This window comes from Equus asinus, chromosome 4, assembly GCF_041296235.1.
Source record: "Equus asinus isolate D_3611 breed Donkey chromosome 4, EquAss-T2T_v2, whole genome shotgun sequence".
Taxonomy (NCBI): Eukaryota; Metazoa; Chordata; class Mammalia; order Perissodactyla; family Equidae; genus Equus; species Equus asinus.
This window is the reverse complement of record NC_091793.1, coordinates 127,273,592-127,297,646: the sequence shown is the minus strand read 5'-3', so window position 1 is coordinate 127,297,646 and position 24,055 is coordinate 127,273,592. Positions and strand designations below refer to the sequence as shown.

The 24,055-nt window shown below is 31.9% G+C and overlaps 1 protein-coding gene across 5 annotated transcripts in view; it reads right to left on the bottom strand.

Moving 5' to 3' along the window:
* GLS (glutaminase) overlaps nucleotides 1-24,055 on the bottom strand; it is a 79,980-nt gene that overhangs the window by 39,635 nt on the left and 16,290 nt on the right. For 4 of the 5 annotated variants that reach the window (XM_044768542.2, XM_070508260.1, XM_070508258.1 and 1 more), the window contains exons 4-9: nucleotides 20,137-20,266; nucleotides 19,325-19,404; nucleotides 15,278-15,441; nucleotides 9,688-9,746; nucleotides 1,934-1,966; nucleotides 1,787-1,845 (exon numbers count right to left, since the gene is read on the bottom strand). In XM_044768542.2, coding sequence (XP_044624477.1) covers nucleotides 1,787-1,845; nucleotides 1,934-1,966; nucleotides 9,688-9,746; nucleotides 15,278-15,441; nucleotides 19,325-19,404; nucleotides 20,137-20,266 — 525 coding nt within the window. Of the gene's footprint in view, nucleotides 1-1,786; nucleotides 1,846-1,933; nucleotides 1,967-3,341; nucleotides 3,392-9,687; nucleotides 9,747-15,277; nucleotides 15,442-19,324; nucleotides 19,405-20,136; nucleotides 20,267-24,055 lie in introns of those variants that run through there. The other variant, XM_070508261.1, reaches the window with a different exon arrangement.

The following is a 24,055-nucleotide window of genomic DNA, read 5'->3' as shown; positions in this document are numbered from 1 at the left end:
GGACAGCCCCTTCTAACTGTGTATTTTAATATTTCTATGGTCAGAAAAACAATGTTGGATATGGGAAAGTTCTTGTAAATAAACATGTCAACTTGCCATACTTTTTAAAAAAACATCAGCACGGTATAAAGGACTAACTACTTAGACATTATCCCAGTGCCTAGCATTCTGTTCATCAAACACTACATCAAGTACCTAATATCAGCCATATAAGAGGAATACAGAAATGAATTGGAAGATACTCTATCCAGGTCTTAAGAAGGTCAAAGTCTAATGGTGATGAGAGGACAAAGACAGACAAAGAATTAAGTTCAATAAAATATGGTAATATGAAAGCACAGAAGAGAGGCGAGATGAGATTCATGAAAAACTTCATGGAAGATACTTAAGCTGATGAATAAAAGTTGGTAAAGCAGACAACCTCAAAATTTTTGCCCTCTGAAACATGAAGTACAAAGCATCACCTAGTTAGTATTCACACCAAAACTGTTTAAGCTTTATCTAATCACAAGGAAATAGCGAGACCTATTCAAAATGGGGAATATCTACTACAGCCCATGGGCCAGATCTAGTCTGCTGCCTGTTTTTACAAATAAAGTTTTTTGGAACACAGCCTCATATTGTCTATGGCTGTTTTCCTACTTAGTAGAAGTGAGTAGTTGCAACACCATATGGCACAGAAGTCTAAAATATTTACTATCTGGTCCTTCACAGAAAAAGTTAGCTAATTCCTGCTGTATAAAACAATTGGTTGGCACTCTTCGAGAAAGTTGAATAAAATTTTGAATAAAATTTTAAAAAGAAAGGGTCTAGGACAGGGGGCCTTTTCTATTTTAAAAAGATAAAAGAGATATACCAAATGTAATGTATGAACATTCATTCATTAGTTCCTAAAAAAAAAAAGGTCATAAAAGGCATTTCAGGGACAGCTGGGGACACTTACATATTGATTAACATCATGATATTTTAAAATTAATATTTACGTTCTTAAGTGTGTTGATGGTATTGTGGTTACATAGAGAATGTCCTTATTCTTAGGACACTCATGCTGAGTTATTTAAGGGTGAAGTGGCATGACGTCTGCAACTTAATTTCAAATAGTTCAGAGAAAAAGAAGCCCTCATACATGTATATTTACATATATTTACATATATATGTAGAGATACACGTATTTTTAACTGTTTATCTAAAGAGAGAGGTTGAGAAAAAGCAAATGAGACAAAATATTAACCAGAAAATATAAAGATAATATGAAAGATATCCAGATATTCATCATTTATTCTTTCAACTTTTCTGCAGACTTGAAAATTTCAAAATAAAAAACTGGGGTAAAAATCAAATTAGCCAGGCATACACAGATTAAGAAACGTTAAGACAGCTATTATAGAAAAAGAGAAAATTGAATAAATGCCAGTAATTTGAAGTGAACTTGGCATCTCTTCTAATTCTGATTATCCATAAAGTTTGTTGAAAATACTTAAAGCATTTTAAGTGTCCCCCCCCTCAGGTAATTTAGAAATCATTCACTTCCCTCTAATGACCAAATTTTAAATAATTATTTATTCACTGAAGTCAGTCCTAGGACCAAAAAGGAAGAAAAGATTAATTCTAAATACAGTGAGTGTATGTGTGTGTGTGCATGTGCATATATATAAAAATATAAAATCATACTTCATATATATATGGAGTCACAAAACAGTATTTAAAATAAAATTCTATAATCTAGATTTTGAAAATTAAAGAGTCCTGACCCATTATAAACACTTAAGTCATAAATCAGACTCACGTTGCATTACTGAATCCAACATATTCATTACCAGCCATCTTATTCAAAAACTGCATCACCTATAAACCAAAATTAGAAAGTATTAGTAATCAAAAAACAAATATATAAAGAATGTAGCATGAAAACTGAATTCTATATTGCACTTACATAGTCAAATTTTTCAGCATTATTCACTCCTTGCTGCAAAGAAATGAGACATAAATATGTTAATATAGGCACCACCATAGTTAAGTTTTAAGTGACTATAATATCAAAATTTCAAACTGCTATCATTATAATTAATATACTGCGCATTAGTACTTTTAGATCTAGAAAATACTTCTAAAGTAATTTAATATTTACATAAACTTTTTACATGTTCTTTCATTAGCACCATATGTTGAGAATGGATCTGAATTACAAAGGGAATGCTTTATTTCAAGTATATCTTTACCCAACCCAAGTTACAGAATTTTAAATACAAGTTACCCCAAGTCCCCTTATTTTTCATGACAACACACAATCTGCTAGAATGTATGTTATTTATTTAATTTCATATTTTTAAAAAACTTAAAGTTTCACCCTTAGAAAAGAATTAAGTATATATAAATTATGGTTTTCAATTCAGAACAATCTACTTATATTTTTAAAATAACTTTAAACCAATATTAGAGTTAGAAAAATGAGTTACGTTGCAAAACTAACTAATCTTTTATAATCCTAGTATAAGCAAACAATCTGGATACAATTTACTATATAGAGAAGGCTCTATCTTTAATATCTCACTTGTTATAACAATACTTGAACTGAAAAAAAATTATAGTTCAGTCCCTAAAAAATTAGCTGTATTTTTATTTAGCACTATGCCAATTCAGAGCATGGAAGATGTATTGTTTCATCACTTCTATTTCTGAAGTTAGCTACTGCAAATGTCAATAGGAAAAATCTATGTAATGTAGATCAGTTCAAGTAGCCAAATGGTTTCATTTTACCTCGGCGAAGTTTACAAAGCAGTAAGCTGTAGATCTGAAATCAAACGTATTAATTGGTGATATGCACCCAATAGAAACAATACATCTCTAATTTTTAAAACAGGTTTAAAATAAAATAATTCGACAACTAAAGTTATAAAAACAAAATTTTCTAACTTTACCCTCAAAAAATCCAAAACATTGCACTTTAAAATTTCATTATGGGAAGAAAACCTGTATCAGAGTATCATTTAATTGAATAAAGCCAGTTTCATTCTCCACTTTACAAGTGGATTAGGATGTGGCTGATAATCTGTGAAATCTTACAAGTCAATTTATTTGAGAAAGGATGTCCAATCACACATACAATCAGTAGCTGGAAAGAACACCACACTATTTTATCAAAATTAGGCATTAACAGAGCTTAAACAAGATAAGGATAATTTAGCTACAGTCATATTGTAATCACTTATCTATGTATTTTTCTCTAAAGTGTCCTTTGACATATTTTAAGTTTTTCTTTCCTTATTAATACACCAGAAATCAAAATGTAGAAATGTAACTCCAAAGCTGTTCAATGAAAAATAATTAAAAGAAGAAATTACCAACTTCATTGAACTGTTGCAGTTGTCAAAATATTCCATAGATCCTAATGCTGTAAAATATGTAACAACATTTAAACCACAAAAACCTTTTTAACCTTTGAAAAAGCATAAAAAAACAACTCTTTTGGAAAAGGATGTCAGCATTTGCATTGGGATGTCACATGATAATAACTGGTTATACAATTAATCAATGTAAAATAAACAAGTGATATTGAACTTTCATTCTCTGACCTAAACTGTGCCCTATAAAATTAATACAAATTTTCTTTATTTGGCTGTCATGTTTAATTTAAAAAAAAACTTGTTTCAACCCTAGACTGTGGTCATATATTTGGTCTACTTTGCAGCTTACTAAATTAAAGTACAATTAAGTTTTGCTTCTATGCTATTTTTAAGAAACAACTGATATTTACCAATGTCTATCATTCTATAACATTTTGGGCAAGCTATTGAAATGTCCTAGGCAGATTATATAAACAAGCAAAATAAAATATCTGAATGACTGTGCTGACTCAAGAAAATTTCTCCCCAAAACTTCCCCATTTAAATGTAAAAGCACTCGAATAATGTTTGTTCTTACTAGAATAGTAAGACCACCCTGGAAATACTTAACCTGTCAACAAAATATATTTGCCCTTGCATGTCTTGGAAAGATTTCATGTACCCCAGGGATATATATGGGATCTAATAATTATTAGATGTTATGCTATTTTAATTTTGAAAAAGTTACAGTATAAAGTTTATTTCTAAAGATGTTAGAAAAAACACACATACTCATACAAAATAAAGTGGAGTAAATTCCTCCCCAAAAGCAAAAAAACAAACTGCAAAAAAACCATCATCATTATCCAGTAGTGGGGTACAGAGGAACAGATATTATGAAAATTGAAGCCAGGAATGGGTACATGGGGCCTAGTTATACTATTCTGTTTATTTTGTACATATTTGAAAATTTTCATAAAACATTAAAGGAAAAATGTTTATTTGCTAATCACCACGATGTCCCATGCTAACATACAAAAACTGCTCCTTTAGAATATTTTCTTTTCCCTTTGAAATAGTAATTTTTATTTAGTTCATCTATCAGTGAATAGTTTCTATTAGTAGAATGAGGAGTTTAATTCTCTATTTTAAATTTTTACAGATGTATGAATTGAGAAATCTTGCTGACAACAGATGAATAGATGGAAAGAGAAAAGGTTTTGTTATAGCAACGTCACTCAGTTCTTTACATGTCTATCTCATTACATGCAAAAGTCACACAGTAATCTACCCTCAAAAATTATGCTTAATGGTCTTATTAACTAACAACTTGATTAGATCCTCTTTCCATTTTATTGAAATCAAAAACTGGAAACAAGGTGGTATACAAGAGACTTGTTCCCAGTCATTATATAGTGATTCACATCCTCAATACCACTGACTTCAATATTTCAAAATGTTCTCTTTTGTTGGTACTTATTAAGTTTTTACAACCTGAAGCAGTACACCACAGTAAAATGTGACACACGAGAAGTATGCCTCTCCTTTGAAAAGTGAGAGGAAACCTGAACCAAAGGCAAATTCATTTTAAGAAAAGCACACATGAAAGCTGGGATTTGGAAACTGATAGTCTTAAAACTATCCATGTCCCTTATCTCTTGGAAAAAAATTCCTAGTTTTAACTCACTGCACAGATTATTAGATATCATGTTATTTTAATCTTGAAAATGGTACAGTAACTTGTAGTAAGTACAGCAGGAAAACTTAAAAAAAAAGTAAACTGGACAAAATATATTTACTAACACTTCTAATTCATTCACCAAATGACTTTTAAAAAACAAACCATTGTGGTTTGCTTGAAAATGGTAGTAATCAGACCCCGAGACTAGAAAATTACACAAATTTATTTTTCTATAAACACATCTCAAGTCAAAAAATTTGCATTCCTTTGAAGAAAATTTTAGGAAAGAAAATTTGATAAAAAGGCACTGAGTTTTAACACTGACTATTAAAAGAATTAATATAACTACACTGGAGTGTTTTTATAGCCTGTTTTTACAACATACTCATGAATTGAATCACATATTATGCATTGTAACACAGGTGAAAATATCACTGTTAACAGGGACACATCTGCCAATAAATTTAATATAAAAATGACTCATTTAGAGTCAACATATTAATCAGTTATTTTATAAGTAAATCACTTTACTCCATTCATAAAGTATGGAGGTGTAAAAGCCGACTGAAAATTAGAGATCATAGAAGCAAGAGGCAAAAAAGAGCTACCTGAAAATGATTTAAAAAAATACTTTTAGTTTAATCTCACTACAGGAAATGCCTTAAGGCTAAATACTTGGAATATTCAAATAGATATTATAGGTGAAAAAGGTTTAAATCTAGTATTTTCATAGATTAACCTAAAAATAAAGTTACAGAAAAGTGGATTCTGTTGGCAATAAATTATTTGCCTTTTATTTAAAAAAAAAAAACCTCATATACACCAACTGATGTAAACATGAAGTAAATAAACCAGTATAATCCTTTCTTATGAATGTTACCATGTCCAAGATGTCATCCATGCTTCCCAGAGCCACAAAGTGCCTTCAAAAAATATGGCTTATAAGCAAGTCTAACAGTTTACTGCTAACATGACCAAAATGAGCATTACATACATATTAACTAAATTTGTCCTAAGTTTCATGGAGCATGATCATGTTGTTTTTTTAAAAAAGAAAGGAAAAAACCTCCAGTTTTTTCAATTAAAAAATACTTCTGATTAAAAAAAAATCGAGTTTCCTCAAACAAAAAAAACTGGAAATAATTACTAGAATAAGAGACATAAAGAAGAAGAAAACAATGTAACTCATTCTTTGCCTTTAAAATAAAAAAGCAGAAGTGTGGCAATTATCTCGTAATATGTTGTCCTCATCTTCCCACCCAAACCCTCATGTTATTGCCAGACCTTAACTTTTAAACTTTTTAATTAGGCGAAATTTTTACCGCTGAAAAGAAAAAAAATTACATAAAGATACTGCTATTTCATCCAGAATAACTCTGCTACTTTCAAATTTATTTTCACTCTTTCCTTTAAATCAAGCAACCACATCATCATCATCATCATCAAATAAAACAAACTACATCAAAAAGTACTCTTCTAAATTTAGTAGCTACCATAGAGAAAAAGGAAGTATAATACCTTTATGGTTTTTTGAATTATGTGCATTTTAAGTACAAAATGACATTTGTTTTTATGAAGGTATTTACCTATATAGCTTTGTTTAAAATTTTAAATATTGGAGTTTTCCTATAAGTTTAGAAGTTAAGAATTTATGCAACAGGTTCCTTCTGTCCAAATCCTCCTTTTTTCCACAATCTGCTAATCCTTTTGAACATTTGCTTTGCCTCTTCCCCCATTTCCTGAGGATCACCACCAATCCTACAAGGAAAAAATATCAATACTACAAAATTACGAAATAAAGAGTCTTACTAAAGACTCTACTTAATTTTTTTGTGTGTGGGGGAGGGGGAATAACATGAGGAGAATCTTTTAATAGCACGATAATGAAGTCTTGAACTTTGAAAGAAAAAAAAATAGCCTTAAGGTAATCAACTAAAAGAGCTAAAAAACAGAATTCAAATCTAGTAGCTATGGTAAAATATCCATGCTTTGGGTACTCAAACGAAAGGTCCTTGAGAAGAGGCCTCGTTCCTTACAGACAGGAAGCACTGTCTAATGTCCAAAGAATGACCATATTCACCCACTGAAAATCAGATGTGATTTTTAAGCCAATAAATTGGTATCTTTTGTATAAGTTAAAATTCAGAAAATAAAATTTCTGCTTTTTGGACAATTTAACTATGCAAGGTAAAGAGAAAGATGTCATCAAAGAGCAAACACTTACATTAAATATGGCAGAGTAAATTCTAATGAACAGCAAACAAAAAATCAGGAGATTTAGCTCAAGCCCAATTCCACTGCTGTTAGAACCTATCAATCTCAGTTTCCTCACCGCATCTACACAAAGTAAGAGGGCTGGGTCTGAAGACCCTTTTGCCTACAGTTTTATTATCTCAATTTCAACTAGCAATTCATAAATATTATGCAAAGATCACATACAGCTATTTTTCAGAGTTTTGAATTCTTTTTAAAAAAGAGTCTAAGAAAAGTATTACATTCTGGGGCAGTTTTACACAGAGGTATATCAGGCTTACCCCTCCAAGATTTAGACGAACTTCATAAAAAAAACAAACAGACAAGAAAAACACAACAACTTGTGAAACACCTTCTAAAAACAAAACAAAACAAAAATTCAAAGAAAGTGATCTTAAATATGAACCATACTCCAAAGCCTCATTTCCAACTTTGTCAATTTAAAATTTTTATAAATTTAAAATCACTGATCAAATTTGTAAATACAAGATGACTCAGTTAAATTTTTGCACTGTTGGACACTGAACCACACTTATGTTGGGTATGTGTGCCTTTGTAACTCTGTTTCTAAGCGCTCCTACTACTGTGGCTCAACGTATAGTTTATGGCTTGTGACTGAACATGGTAAGTGAAACCAATGAAGTGACTGTGTAGTATGACCAGACATGCATTTGCCACATGCAGCATTTCAGTGTGGTATATTAAACCCATGAATCACTAAACAAACGATGTTGAACTGCATGCAATTAAGGAAGGCTTCTATTAATCATTCACATAAGCTCTTTCTTGAAAATACTATTGGTGTGCCATGCTAATTTTTCTCCAGTGTAAGAGTTCTTAAACTGGGATCCATGAATCAGCTTCAAAGGGTCTGTGAACTCCCTAAAGTTTACATAAAATCACGGTATGTGAACATTTTTCTGGGAAGACCTAAAAAGGTTCAGAACCATTTTAGTGGCTTTTCATCAAGCACTAACACATACATTGTATTATCATAATTTTCCTTACCTCTAATTTAAGTTACTCTTCAAATCTGAACAATTATTAATGAGACATTTCTCTCATCCATATTTATTGAATTTCATTGTAAGGGCCCATTTACTTGTATACACCCCACACTATAATGTAAGCTACCTGAAGGCAGGACTGTGCCTAGCACATATTCATATTATAATTTTCTACAATAAATAGTTTCACCTGAAACTGACAACTTTTCTCTTAGGTAAAACAGTCATGAATAACTAGATGTTATAATGGGCAAAGAGAAAATTTCCATAGCTTATTAAAATTAGTTACATTAAATAATACTTGGATATAATATCTACCTCATGAGAGCTACAAGGATTAAGTGGGCCAACGCTTATAAAGCATTTGCCCTAAAATAGCAACTAAACATACTACTATTCTTAAGATAGTAGTCTTCTATTTTAAAGGCTTTTTCTCATGAATATATAAAATTCATGAAACTTAACAGAATATTTCAAGTATACAAACTAGATGAATTTTTATTAATTGGGCCAAGGAAAAATTTATATTCAAACATTCTTTGTGTAACCAGGGTTTCCCATCCCCAGTAAGGAATCTACAAAGCCATGTAGTTACGTTTTTTTCAAGCTTAAAATAGATAGGCACAAATTTACTGAAGGTCTATAAAGGTTCCAAACACAAATGAAAGGTATTTGAATATAAATGAAATTTATAATTAAAAATCTAAACAGTATGACACAATAGAACCATTTTCAAATACTTATTTCAAAACAACATTAGAGCTTCCAATTATTAAGACAAACCAGACACTAAAAAAAAACCCTCAAAACATATAATGCAAAACAAAGTATAAGAAAAATAATATAACTTAATAATTGGAATAAGTATTACTTATTTTAGTTATTATATGATAAAGGAAAACAAATGAAACAAGTTCAAATGAAAATTGTGAATATAGCTCATGAAAGTATAAAGGACTTGAAATTATTCAAGGTTGAATGTACTTTGTCTTAACACAAAGTACCAAAACATTTGTTCCTAGATGTGCTGATGACAAACATTAAACAGTAAAATGCTTTTAATTCTGTTTACATCTGTTCATTCTAGAAGAGCCAAAAGGAAGAGAAAGAAAAAAATATCAAAACTTTAAGAAGAAAAACTTCTGTGCCTATTGTTCAGCAGACTTCTTTTTGAATTTCTGCCAGATCTTCAGGTCAAGAGTAACTTGAAATTTACAATGAGTCATCTGTTTTTCATTTGGCCCTTGAAATTACATCATTTATTTTGAAATAAATAAAAATCCTAACCTTACACCATAGAATTAATTTTTTTTAACACCAAAAGAAAACTTTTCACAGTTCTACATAAATAATCCAAGATTTATCTTTATGCCTTAGCTATTAAAAAAATTTACTAGGTTAAAAAGAAATGTCAACATTTTACCTTTATTAATGAAGTCACAACAATTGCTCCAGCATTTACCATAGGATTGTGAGGCTTATCTGTAAAATAAAAAAGCAATATCATTATTTCAAATATCTGATATCATTTCTGCGATGCATAGGTACTTCCCACAAACATCTATCTATTTACTTTATGTAAGCCATTGTTATAGTTCTTTTATGGGGGGGAGGGGAGTTGGGGCGTAGAGGAATGCATTTAACTCTCTTACATATCAAACAAGTAATACACTTCTAAGAAGCTGCCATTATAATTATATAGACAAAGATTCATGTACAGAAAGACAGTGAATAGTAGTGTAAGGGCACATTCAAATTTCCAAACTCTGCTCTTTACTTCTATTTGACCCCAGGGAAGTAACTAAACTTCACTGTACCTCAATTTTCCCATCTGTAAACTGGGTAATAATAGCACTGACACCTCAGCAAGTCGTAATGCTTCAATGAATTAAAACATATAAAATGCTTAGAAAGTACCTGGGACAACCTTACACTCTCAAATAATATTATTATTAAAACTCACCTTGGAAAAAGCACACTGAGTGTGAACCCAATTTTGCTTGTTTGAAGTGTTTTATTTTTGTGTTTATGTATATACACATATATATGCAGAAAAATAAAACATAAACAAGTGATACACATGGGATAAAAAGATTATAGGGGGTTTAAATTGTTTTCTCTACACTTTCTATATTTCCTGACAATAAGGATGTATTTCTTACATAATTTGAAAAATTACTTAAAATTTAAGTTCATCCAAAATCTTCTCTCTCTTCTCCTAATTCTTGCAATAAATAGAATTTTAAATCTCAAATAATTACTTTCTCATTCACAGCATGGCACAAACACCAAACACAAAACTCTTAGGGCACTGAAAACATTTATTTGAAGGCATAATTCCTAATTTATCTGTTTGTGAGGGTGATTTATTTCTTTGGGAACAAGTTCTTATCTAGCTTGACAAATCTAGCAGAAATAGGTTATTGCCACATTATTAGCCTCCTTGAATTTTAAGTAAGTCATCTTCTGTGAGATGAGCCTATAGCTAAACAACTTTGAGCTCTGGAAAAGAGCCTGGCAGTTCTTCAAATTGATAAACCAAGAGTTATCATATGACCCAGCAATCTGCCTCCCAGGTAAATAACCAAAAGAAATAAAAGCATATGTATACACAAAAACTAGTACACAAACGTTCATGGCAGCATTACTGATAATAGTCAAAAAGCAAAAATCACAGGCCAGCCCTGGTAACCTAGTAGTTAAGTTCAGCATGCTCGGCTTCGGCAACCAGTTTGGTTCCTGGTCGCACATCTACACCACTCGTCAGTTAGTGGCCATGCTGTGGTGGTGGCTGACATAAAAAAAAAAAAAAAAAATGTTGACAGCAGATGTTAGCTCAGGGCCAATCCTCCCTCACAAAAAAAAGTAAGAAATAACCTAAATGTCCTATCAGCTGATGAATGGATAAATAAAATGTGGCATTATTATCCATATAATGGAATATTATTCAGCAACAAAAAAATGAAGTACTGATATATGCTGTAACACAAAAGCACCTTAAAAACAGTATGCTAGTAAAATATGCCAGTCATGAAAGACCAAATATATGAACTGTCCAGAATAGGCAAATCTATAGGACAGAAAGTAGATTACTAGTTGCTAGTGTAGAAGAGAAAGGGGTACTGACTGCTCATGGGTACGAGGTATCTTTGTGGGTTGATAAGAGTCCCAAAGTTGATTGTGCTGATGGTTGCACAACCCTATGAATATACCAAAAGCCACTGAATTACACACTTTAAATGGGTGAATTGTATGGTACATGAATAGTATTTCAACAAAGCTGTTAAAAATTTTTAGGGGCCAGCCCCATGGCTGAGTGGTTAAGTTCATGTGCTCTGCTTTGGCGGCGCAGGGTTTCACCGGTTCCGATCCTCAGCGTGGCCCTAGCACCACTCATCAAGCCATGCTGAGGCAGCATCCCATACAGCACAACCAGAAGGACCTACAACTAGAATACAGAACTATGTACTGGGGGGCTTTGGAGAGAAGGGAAAATAAAAAAGGAAGATTGGCAACAAATGTTAGCTCAGGGCTAATCTTTAATTTAAAAAAATCAATAAAGACAAAAAATTGAATAACTTATAGTCTACCAGTTTCCCTCAACATAAGATCAACAATGTGATTTAGTAGCTAGGTTTTAAACATTGTACATTTTGGGTTACCCATGATAACAACTAGTTCCAAAAGTTAAAAGAAAACTTAGTATAATATCTGAGTATCACAATCAAGATTTTACCTATTCCATATTATGCTAAGAGAAGTTTGCTTTCTCCGAGATCACATGAAATGAGAGGAACTGCTGCACAGAAAATTACTACCTGGCAAGAGGAAGCCAAGAAACAAAAATTTTCCTAACATTATCCACTTGAAAGAATAACCACACACAGACAGAAAGCAGAATATGGAAATCCCACTGAGCTAAATTAGTTTATACTTGTATTTGTGTAGATATTCATGTATCTGTCCTTTCTTGTTTTTTTTTGACATCATAAGGTTTAGACACTGGGGTCCTAGAAGGCAGCTATTCTTCATGGTACTACATAAATGTGGGCATTTAATATTTTTTAAATCATAAATATTCTGCAAATACTACATAAGCTACAATCAAGAGGTTCTTTCAAAGAACACTAAAGCATTTCATGGCATGACAGTGCAATTTTCAGATGAAAGCAACTGCTCACTCTGCCTTTGGCTCGAAACCCAGACATGTGAACGTTTGGAAATACACCAGAGATATTATAACACCAGCATTACTGCAGTCTAAAACCTCTGACTGTGAAATCTACTCTGCCGTAGAGAGAAGAGAGTTACAAGTTTACTTTAGAATTTTTAATTAAAAAATATTCATGACAGCACAAATAACAAGCTAATTAATAAAGGCTACTATGCAAAATAATGACATATATGTGCTTGGTATAATGACAAAATGGACATGTGCGACATCTGAAATTTATGGGAATGTTTTTAACCAGAATGCACAAAACTGCTTAATTTTAACAAGCATTTATTCCCTCCGAGGCAATAAACACAGAAAGTTCTTTCATATTACACCAGAAAAAGCTTTTCAAACTGCTAAGCATATGCAGCTTACAAAGATGTGGTTCATAACTGAGGCTAAGTCAAAGTTTGCTAATGCATATATTAAAGAACTAAAAACTATCAATGTTAAGTTTATATTTTAGGTATTATACTGGAATTTTACAGGGCCATATAAAAATTCAATATACTCTATATATAGTTTAATCCTGCAGTGCCCACCTAATCATTCAAACTTTGTTCTTTCTATACAATTCAGTCCTGTCTTCCTCATGCAAATTAATTCAACTTCTCCTTTTTCTCAAATCCTCTACACATATAAACCAACATATACATTTTGGCTTCTGTGAAGTACAAACTCGTAAGATAATATAATTAGCAGTATGCAATGCTTGAGTTTGTCTTCTTTTCCCTATTAGATGTATGTAACTTCTTCTGTAGTCTTTAGTATTAGCTAGATAAGTTACTCCAAGAACCCAGGCCATGTACCCTCCCATAGCTGTTAACAATATAAGGGAAGAAGGCTATACAAATATTTGTTGATTAACCTAATTTCTACCAAAATGTGGAAAAGGACTTCACCAGGAGATAGTGGTTTCCAAATCCGACACCTCCATCAAGTAACTTATTTCCTGATTTATAATGATAGAAAATATCAGCCAATTCCTCACCACAAGACTATAACTTTTTAAGCTGTAAAACATTTTAAAACTACTGATATTAAAAAGAGTAATTAAAAAGATAATTTCTTTATCTCTTCACTATATTCATATTAAACTTAATTTATCACAATATTAAAAAGCTAGGACAGCATTAATACATTTTTTTAAATGTTGTAATGCTAGATACACAGACACACATGCACACACACAAAATATAGTTTCACCATAAATCTACTCTTGACATTTTAAATATGAAAAAGACCTACAAACTGTTTTTTGCTGGGGCTACTCTAAAACCAAGACTCTAGAGTACAGAACCTATGCAGAACTCAGGAAGGAGTGAGGCCTTCATTTTCCCACTACTTCCGAGATTTCTAGTATTGGCTCTAGCTCGGGAATATCAAGGCAAAACCTCTGTTAAACTTTCTATTTCAGTTATTATAAACTAGTGCTAAATTCCTCAGTTCTTATTATGATTTTTTTCTCACAGACTACAGTGTCAATAAATCGTAATTTCTTAAAATTACAAATGTACATGGCAAAAAATTTATAATATTAAGTTCATTTAACCCAAGCCCATTTTATTTACTTTTTATTTCTGAAATACTTCTTCACATTCAAATTCCCAAGTTCTATTCTTTAAAAAGTTCTCTCAAAATCAGTCAATTCAACAGAACCACCTAGATTATTCTACTTTGCCTTATAAAGGAAAATATGAATTCTTCTTATAAAACATTTAATCTTGTTAGAAAAATATTAATTCCTTCTATATTAAATCTGGATGTGAGTTTCATAAATAAGGTACTTCTGCATATGATGTCCTTATTGAAGTTGCTAGTTTATGGAAATCTCCATGAAATCAATCGTAGCATTAGAATAGAAAGATTATGGCAAAACAGGTAAGAAAATATAATTGCTCTCAAAACAAATAGGAGGAGAAGCATAAGAAAATACCAGTCTTATAACTTCATTAAAAAAACGATGAGTATAAAGCACATTTTTTTATTTAGCAGAAACAAAATATAAAAGTATATTTCTCACAACCATTATTGTAACCACTGAATTTCTTCACTCTTGCTTTCTTCAATTCTATCTTTACTCATCACACAATGAAGAACATAGCATATGCCCGAAAGATTAAAAAATAGAAACCAATCCATAGGTTGGCGTTTAGATTTAAAACCTCTATCAGATCAAAAGCACTGTCTTTGACCTCCCCTTTTCTTTTGGATTCCTGCAGAGCACTAAGACTTGTTAGCTATCCAAGTATTTAATACAAGATGTTTCTTTCAAATATTGAATGCTATGAAAGATAAAAAGCAAAAACACTTATTATTTCATCTAGGGCCCCCATAAAACTTATTACGGAAGTTTTCAAATATACACAATATAGAAAAGTAGAAAGAACAGAAACACCCATGTGTCCATCATTTAACTTCAAAAACTGCCAACATACAGTAACAAGCACACTCAGCACCCCCAGCTACACTCCACTGAATTACCTTAAAGCAAATCCCAGACATTGCGAGATTTTACTACAAGACATTCCCCAATAGGTGGTTATAAAGCAAATATCTTACTCCTTGCCCCAATCTTCTCCCTAGCCCACTTTCCAGTGGTATAAGATGCCTAAAATAACAATTTTAACAAGTAGGTGATTAAACTATCTCTATGGGTTTCACAGAATTCCAGGACAAATGAAAAAAAGTATGAATGCTTTTAAATTTCTGCAAAAAAATTTTAAAAATAGCTACTTAGATATACATAGGAAAATGAAGTACTTCTTTTTCCAACCAACTTTTATGTAATTCTTACCATCTTCATTTAAAAACAGTTTGTTGAATCTTAATCCACTTGGCTCTTTCCCAACATATCGATGCACGTATTCTGTTCCAAGATCATTAACAGCAATGGCATATTTCAAAGGTTTTACACAGGACTGAAGACAAAATGGAACTTTGGTATCTCCAATAGAATGCCTATTTAAAAGTAGATTTAAAAAAAAATTAAGATCAACTGGAAAAAAAGTAACTGAATAATTTGACTTAATCTGATTTACAAAGGTTTTCCCATAATTCAACCACAAGTTTACTTGGATATTAAAGAATAAATATAAGTATGTTTATTTTAAGAAGGATATTGCAAAAAAAGGGCAAAAGTTTAAAGTACTCAGGTAACAGAATGGTTCAAAATTAGATGATAAATAATTAAGTGAAAACTTTCTTCTGAGGGCAAGAGAGTATGGCCCTCCTTACTCCTACCTGTATTCAATCACATTAAATGAACTAGCTCTTTCAGAAATTAGTCACCGTTTTTTTACTCACAGCTTTAATCATGGCTAAACTGATTAGTTTTTAAACAGAGCTCAGTTTAGATTCAATACCGTTCTCTGAGACCCTGTCTATAAATGCCTCACCTTGTGATCGATAGCTACTCACAATTCTAACTCCATTAAAAGAAATAGCATCCAGTTTTATAAATCTGATAGAGCTGGCACTAATGGTAGTCATTATCACCATGTAGATAAACAGAACAAAAAGAAAGCTTTATATGTTACCAAACTGGGATGCACATGGAGAATAGGTTTGAAAACGAACAAGTTCTGATTGACCTCTCAGTATAATATAAGCCTTACGACGGCAGAGATCTTTGTTTTATTTGCTGAAGTATGCCAGGTGCCCTGAATAATGCCCCAACACATTACAGGCATGCATTCATTCATTCAGACTGAACTCATTCACAGTCAAACTGGGTACTACTAATAACTACCCTGGACAAATGGGTTAACGGAGACATCAGAGGGCAGAAATGTCAGAGGGCCACCTCGCCTCTAAGTATATTATGGAATATAAATACGTATATATAGCAAAAGTATATAATCCTTTTCCTAAGAAATTTATGAATAATTTCTAATTCAACTTGTAACTTCAACTTAATACGCATTCGAAAACCATACAAAGCCTGTCTTACTGCTTTTGGATTTAAAAATACATATGTTCTAGTCCAGAGTCAACTTTTAAAATTCTCTATATAAGAAAACTAAAAGAATCATCTCTATACACTGAGAATGTTTAAGAAAAAAACCATGTGCAAGCATTACATGACAATAATTTCCTCCACATATAAAAATTTCTAATACATGATAAACCACTTCCTCCACATATAAAAACAGGAATATCACTCCTTATTGGAATTTGCTCCATAAGAATAAAGCCATGTCTTCCCAAGTATTTGTGTCCTTTCATAGTACTCAGCATTTAATTCAATACACAGTGAGTGTTTAGTAAATTTTACAGGCCCAGATGAGGATAAGAGCCTGTCATAAGGGAGAGAACGACGGACTAGACGTTAAGAGACCTAGGGCTCATTTCACCTCTGCCAGTATTGTATGAACTCTGGGCCTCAGATTCCTTACCTTAAGAATGAAAGGGTTAAACCATATGGTTTTTACCGTAAATACTCGAGGAGGATAATTAGTAGAAAAATAAGAAGATCGTTTAAAATGAAGGCACTTAAGAGATCAAAAAAGAGGAGAAACTCTAATTGGGACATTATCTTGAAAGTTAAAACCTAAAATTATATGGCTAAATGACTTGTAGTTTTTACAAAATTTAGGATAGAATCACATCTCTGATACAACTTCAAACAAACTGTATACAATTAGGAGCTGTATACCGTATTTATGTAAGTTATATTTTAATTAAAAAAAAAAAATAGGGGCTGGCCAAGTGGCATAGTGGTTAAGTTTGCACATTCTGTTTCAGTGGCCCAGGGTTCACCGGTTTGGATCCGGGGTGCAGACCTACATACCACTTGTCAAGCCATCCTGTGGCAGGTGTCCCACATATAAAATATAGGAAGATGGGCATGGATGTTAGCTCAGGGCCAGTCTTCCTCAGCAAAAAGAGGAGGACTGGCAGCAGATGTTAGCTCAGGGCTAATCCCCCTCAAAAAAAAGATAAATAATGACCTTAGTGAAAAACAAAAAACCAGAAAGATCATACCTCTGAGCTAAGTCTTCGAATGAGTAAAAAATATTGATTTTTCTTTTCTTTTTTGGCATAATTTACCAGACTGACAAAACCAAATTACAACATGGTAATAAATCTTTATGTCTCACAGCACAATAAAGAGAGTCAGTCTTGAAAAAATATTTCAGAACTTTTTCCATTTTTCCAAGGGCTTCTCTTAATTCACTGATTTTGAAAATCAAACCATCCTCTTGGAAGTGCTCTCACATCATTATCCCTTTTATAGCTCTCCTAGATCCTCCTGTGTCAGTGGCTGTGCCTGCAGTGTAAGCATTTCCCAAAGATCACTTTCATGGATTTCTTGAAATCCAGCATGTTTTGCAAAAGACTTTTCATTTTGCAAATGACTGATGGGTAACAGACTATAAAGAAGTCCCCTCTTACCTGAAAAGGATATGTTGCAGGACCCCTAGTGGATGCCTTGAACCACGGATAGTACCGAACCCTATATATACCATGTTTTTTCCTATACATACATAACTATGATAAAGTTTAATTTATAAATTAGGTACAGTAAGAGATGAACAACCATAAGTAAAAGTAAAACAGAAGAATTATAACAGTAAACTGTAATACAAGTTATGTGAATGTGGTCTCTCTCTCTCAAAATAGTTTATTGTACAAATGTAATGCTTTTTCCATCTTTATTAAGCACTTATCACACACTGTGGTCGTAACTTTTGCAGTTTGAGGTGGGACAACATAACTAGCAGGAATTTCTTTTTCCTCCTTCACAATTTCATGGATAGAAAATTCATTCTTACTGTAGATCTCAGCAACTTCAGCATACAATTTTTCTTCTTTCCTTATTAAGTGGAGAACTTTCACCTTTTCACTTAAAGGAAGCACTTTATGGCTTCTCTTTGGCATATTGCCAAACTGCCAGCATCACTACTCTTGTGCTTTGTAGCCATTATTAAGTAAAATAAGGGTTACTTGAACACAAACACTGAGATACCAAGACAGAGAATCTAAGCACAATGGCTACTAAGTGACTAGATGGTAGGTAGTGTATATAAGGATGATTCACCTCCAGATAGGATGGAGTGGAATGGCAAGAGATTTCATCATGCTACTCAAATGACGGGCAATTTAAAACTTATGAACTGTTTATTTCTGGAATTTTCCACTAACATTTTCTGAGCAGGGTTGACTGCAGGTAACTGAAATCACGGATATGGGGGGACTACTGTACAGTCGTGTGTTGCTTAATGATGGGGATATGTTCTAAGAAATGTGTTGTTAGGCAATTTCATCATTGTGGGAACATCATAGAGTATACTTACATAAACCTAGATGGTGTAGCCTGCTGCACACCTAGGCTATATGGTACTGATCTTATGGGACAACCATTGTACATGCAGTCCGTCGCTGGCCAAAACATTGCTATGCAGCGCATGACTGTCCTCTTAATTATCGTGCTAATCATATCAGGAGCATGAGGAACAAGATAATGACAGGCTTGGTAATCAAAGTTAAGCTGAGAAATGGGAATTAATTTTATTAGTGGTCAGCTCATTAGTGAATAATTTCATGTTTTGATAAGTCTGTTTTTCCTAAACAAATTCCTAATTGCAGGTACTTGAATAAACACTCAAATAAGAAGAGTACAACTGTGAATAAGATAGATGAAATGCATCATAAAATTTAGTGTAAGGTTATTGTTTCAGTTGAGGTTTTTAAATTCAAATATAAACTTATTCACCTTCTTGAATTTATGTCATATTAGAGCTAATTTCCATTACAGAAGATGCTCCTCTGGCCCTCCTGCTCACTGTTACACAAAATTTGAGGCTTAGAGTTGGTTTTCATGGATTTGAAATAAACTTACCTCTGTCCATCTACTGTACAAACGGATACACCCCACAAATCAGGACTGAATTTGGCTAGTTGAGGAATATAATCTGCAACCTATCCAAAATATTGGAAAGAAATGAACAGATATAATATAGGCAAATAATATTTTCTTCTACCAAAAAATTTATCTCAATTTAGCTTCCACCAATGGATAGTTATTTTATAGTGCCCAGTGGCTTTGTAGTCTATCTTTTATAAGAATATTCATAAAAACTAAGGGCACAACAGACCAAGATTACAGGTGACAGATCTAAGTGATTTCTCTCAGTCTCCATCACCCCTATGTTTTCCAATCCATTCTCTCTTCTTAGAAAAGCAGTCTAAAACAGGAACTAGGACTTGATTTTTTTTTAGGGGAAAGAAATAGAGAACTTCCTTAATCAGGGTGATGCTGGTAGGGTTTTACTATCTAAAAACTTCCAATCCAAAGAAAAAAATAAAACAGCCCTTAATATATTTAGAGGATTTTTAAAACTGGAAACATTTTATTTAATGTTCGAGTATTCCTGCAGAAATTCCTAATAAAGTTACTTTTTTATTAAAGATTTAAAAGCCATCTCAATCACTTGAAAATCAAAAAGAATTCTTAAACATAGATTTATTTTTAGCCAAAATAACAAAGTTAAATATTTAAAATATTTTAAAACCACTTAACCCAGTCACCTCATTTAAATTTCTTAATTAGCAAAACACAAGAACACTATACAATTTTATTCTTTATAGCTCTAGTTGAGCTGAATTTATTAAGTAATTGCTTTAGAAAAATATTCACATCAAAAACATTACCTTTCCTCCAGACTGCTTTTTAGCACTTTCATATAACTCGTCAATGTGTGAGGTAAAAGACATAAAGTCAGGAATGACAAACTTTCTTCTAAACGCTTGTGTCAACAAAACAATGTTGCTTTGAACACATCTGTGAAATGTGAGGAAAAAATTAATAGACTAGGTATCTTTCAAATATTAGTACTTGGTAATAACAATATTAAGTATGAGAATATTTAAAACAATGAGAAATTCATCATTTTATACAATAATCTAAATTCTATAAATTATACTTTCCATATTATTTTCTTTCCTTCAAGCAGCCTTTTCTGCAACTGCTTATAAGTTGTTGAACAAGTTAAAGAAATAAATTAGATTGCCTAAAAGTTGTCGAAGATTAAAAGAGCAGAGCGTTCCACCAAGTTAAGCATCAAGACTATCTAAAAACAACCAGAGTTGATAAGCATTCATCATGACATTTGATTAACAAAAATCAGACTTTAATATGTGATAGTTAAGATCATGTTTATTTTTCGATTAAGTAACCTCAGACATACATCCCTTAGTTCCTATATAACTACTACCAGTATTTCAAAGAAAAACTAAATGTTTTGTATTTTAATATATTTTTCCTGAATTTTTCCAAAATTACAATTTGCATTTCTAAGCTAAAAGAGATAAAATTAACTTTACTTAATCAGATTAATTTGTCTCAGATGAAATACTTATTAAAACGCTTGTAAAAATAATATACAATTTTAAAGAAAATTATATATAAAGCATTATAATTATTTTATATTATTTGAAGCACCAAAAATGTTAAATTACATTATTCTATTCATTGTAAGATACATAATACATTGTAGAATAAAAATCTTTGCTTGTTAAAAACTATTTAAAAGATATGGTAAGCCATAGCGGATGCAAGGGCATGAAATCTGAAGATTTAAACCAATATTCTGCTTTGCTCTAAAGAAGTTTTAAGCCAGAAAATCAATATATTAATATAATCTTAAAGAAGAGTTTTGTAAATAGGTTCCAGCCAACCATATACTCTAAGCTCATATTCTTAGCGTCTCAGTAATTTAGTAATAGAATACTTAGGTGATAAATGAAGACTTGCTAGACATGAGCATCAAGCCATAATACAAACTTAAGACTAAGCCCTTAACAGGCAAAAAGCCAGATGTGTACAGTTGAAGTATTCATTAACTATGGAAAGTTTTTTATGTAGATTCCTCACAGGTAAGTGATTTGATGCTACATTACCAGCTTCTTTGGGGAAGAGGAAAAAAAAGTTCTAAGTTTCAAGTACTACTCATCCTGTTTAACCCTCAAAACATCAGCATTTTGAGAAGGAAGATTTTCCACTTTACAGATAAGAAAACTCTATGAATAACTTGCAAAGTAAATAATCTGTACTAATAAATGGAGTAAATACAGTATTTCTTTTTCAGTCCACAGTAAAAGAGAAATTTTTATATCTCAAGTTGTTCTCAGTGAAACACCAAACTAAAATTAAAAGCCAGATATCACATTTTAACTATAAGAAACTCCAGGATATATATGCACTTGGTCAACATAAAATTAAAGGATTTAAAATAAAATAGGTTGTTTTCAGCGATAAAGATGTGCACCACTTACAACGTGAAAAAACTGTAGTCCTAATTTCCATTATTAACCTATAGATATAGAAATAATTGCCATCCCAGAGATAAAAAATATTTACTTCAATAAACTTTGATAAATTGTCTTCTGATAGTTTCAATGTTAATCTAAAAAATATTGTTTTGCCATTGATTTAAGATTTAATGTCTCAAATAGCAATTCAATTTGCACATAAAAAAGTTGTAAGAAACACCAAAGAACATATTTCTCAGCAGAAAAAAGTTAACAATTCCTGATCTTAACTCAGTATATCTGTATCAAATCAAATTTACATCCTCAGTTTTCAACAAGTTATACATGAGAAAATATGAGGACTGTCAAACAAATTTAAATGATCAACCTACTACTTTTTAACTCTTTAAAATTAATCAGCACTTTTAGAAGGAGGCTTTACAATTACCAAAATTGTACACTCAGTGAAACGGGTAGTTTTTTTTTGCTGTATCACAAAGTGCTGGTAGAGCTGTAGTAACAACCCTCACAGGTGAATTACTGGCCAATAAAGTCAATCTTGCCGCTCAGAAGTGTCTAACTGCACACTGACAAGATTCTGAACAGTAATGCTTTTCTTGAGAGTTATTATATTAAAGATGTCAGGAATCTAACTAGAAAATTAGAAGTCTTATAAACAACTCTGAGAAGGAACTGCCTACACACTTAAGCAAGTCACATCTTTCTCATGCTTTGTTCAGTTTTCTCATCTGTAAATTGGGAATAATCATCATTTTTCTTTCCTTCTTAAGTGTTTATGATTAACAACTGTAATGAACATCAATGTTTTACAAAATATCTCAAATATGATTTTTCATTAGTAAAATAACATAATGGATATGAATTTTTTAAGAAAATCAAACATACAAATGCAATGACTACCATTTATTTTCCCCCAAAACAGAAAAAAACAAAAACTTATGATCACACATAAAAATAGTTTTAATACTTGTATGGTTAAAAATGCATGAATAAATAAGACATTCGTTTTTAACACAAATTTTCTACTATCTATTAGTATTAATTATTAGCATTAAAAACAACTGATATCTAGATGGGTACAGGCAGTCTCCAATTTACCAGCAGATAATATGCTCCAAAATGTATGCTTAGACTCATTTTCCTATTTAAAAAAAATGTCATACATAACAGTTGTTTCTCCGATTATCCTGAAAGGCTAAATATATTAACAATATATTTTAGGTAAAATATCAACACACCGATTTCAACCAAACCTATCCACCTTTATAAATTACTTCTCTGCGAAAATGAATTCCATTATAACATCTTCCTCCCACCTGCATGGAGGTGAGATAGTTCATTTCTGTCAACACTAACTAGAAAACCTCTTATTTTGAAAACAGAGAAAGAAATTCTCTGGAGCAATCACCTTTCCAGGTGACCTGAAAGGTTAATAGATGTTTTGAATCACCTCATTCTAGGCATAAAAAGAGAAATCACTATGCCTATAGACTTAGACTTTTCCACTGCCTGTTCATATATACCTCTAAGCGTTTGTCAACTTGAGAACTGCCTGTGTTACAATCATGAATTCTTTAAAAAACTGAATTAGCGTTTAAAATAATGGTAATTGTTATTTTTATATAATTATGGGTAGAAAATTTTATGATTAAAATTCATAATCAGGATATTTAAATTACTTTTAATTTCAAATTTAAACACAGCAACATGTTTACAAAGCACAAAAAAATTTTAAACAGTACTAAAAAGGTATAAAATACTGCTTTCACTTAAAATTCCAAAGTAATTCCTCATACCTATTATCAACAAATCCACCTACCATCTCTTTGACTTCACTCTTGGATACGCCAAAATAACTCCCCAGAAGGCACCATAAATCAAGAAAGAGTGCTTTGCACAGATAGTTCACGAACACTAAAAATAAAATAACCCTACTGCAAAGGCACTGCTAACTAGAAATGATTCCCTTCCCTCCACAAAGAAATAGCTTCTGAAGACTCAAAACTCCTAACACCAATACCAGCATGGACCTAAAATCTACACTTTCTAAAGTCAGCTGAGTTAACAGAATCAAGAACCTTGCGGGGAAAAGATAAGAATCCAAATTGTCAGCAGTGCACCATGCACGCAGGAAACTTTGGAGGACCTCAGATCAATACTTATACCTTCAGATGACTTAAAACTCCAGGATATTCCCAGGAGCTAACTAGAACAAATCATCTAGCCCCCAAAAGAAAAATAAAAATACATACATATGTACAAATAAACTTTCAAGGTAAATGGTGGAACTCTTTAGATC